This window comes from Penaeus monodon, chromosome 22 (assembly GCF_015228065.2).
Source record: "Penaeus monodon isolate SGIC_2016 chromosome 22, NSTDA_Pmon_1, whole genome shotgun sequence".
Taxonomy (NCBI): domain Eukaryota; kingdom Metazoa; phylum Arthropoda; class Malacostraca; order Decapoda; family Penaeidae; genus Penaeus; species Penaeus monodon.
In genome coordinates, this window is record NC_051407.1 from 23,271,628 (window position 1) to 23,271,907 (window position 280).

General features: G+C 32.9%; 1 protein-coding gene across 1 annotated transcript in view; it reads right to left on the reverse strand.

Moving 5' to 3' along the window:
• LOC119587018 (zinc finger protein 184-like) overlaps positions 1-280 on the reverse strand; it is a gene marked incomplete at its 3' end in the record, with an annotated part of 8,607 nt that overhangs the window by 2,608 nt on the left and 5,719 nt on the right. The window contains 1 exon segment of the mRNA XM_037935764.1: positions 85-197. Coding sequence (XP_037791692.1) covers positions 85-197 — 113 coding nt within the window.

Consider the following 280-nt stretch of genomic DNA (forward strand, 5'->3'; position numbering starts at 1 on the left):
TTATGCAGTAACAACAGTAATAGGAACATATAAACAAATGTGGTTGTTTTTATAGATTTGTATCTATTTTTAAATAAGACTGACCTTTACAATATCTGTGAGGATTGTACCTCCAGCACTGCCATGTGCTGGAGTCTTTGCCTGAAGAATTTTTGGAGTATTCAAAGACTTCAATGAAGATTTCAGTAAGGGCCTCCCTGAAAAATTACACATTTCTTAATACTTTAAGAATAAAAAATATGAGGATCAGGATTCCCCTTCACTTCTGCTTTTAAGTTTT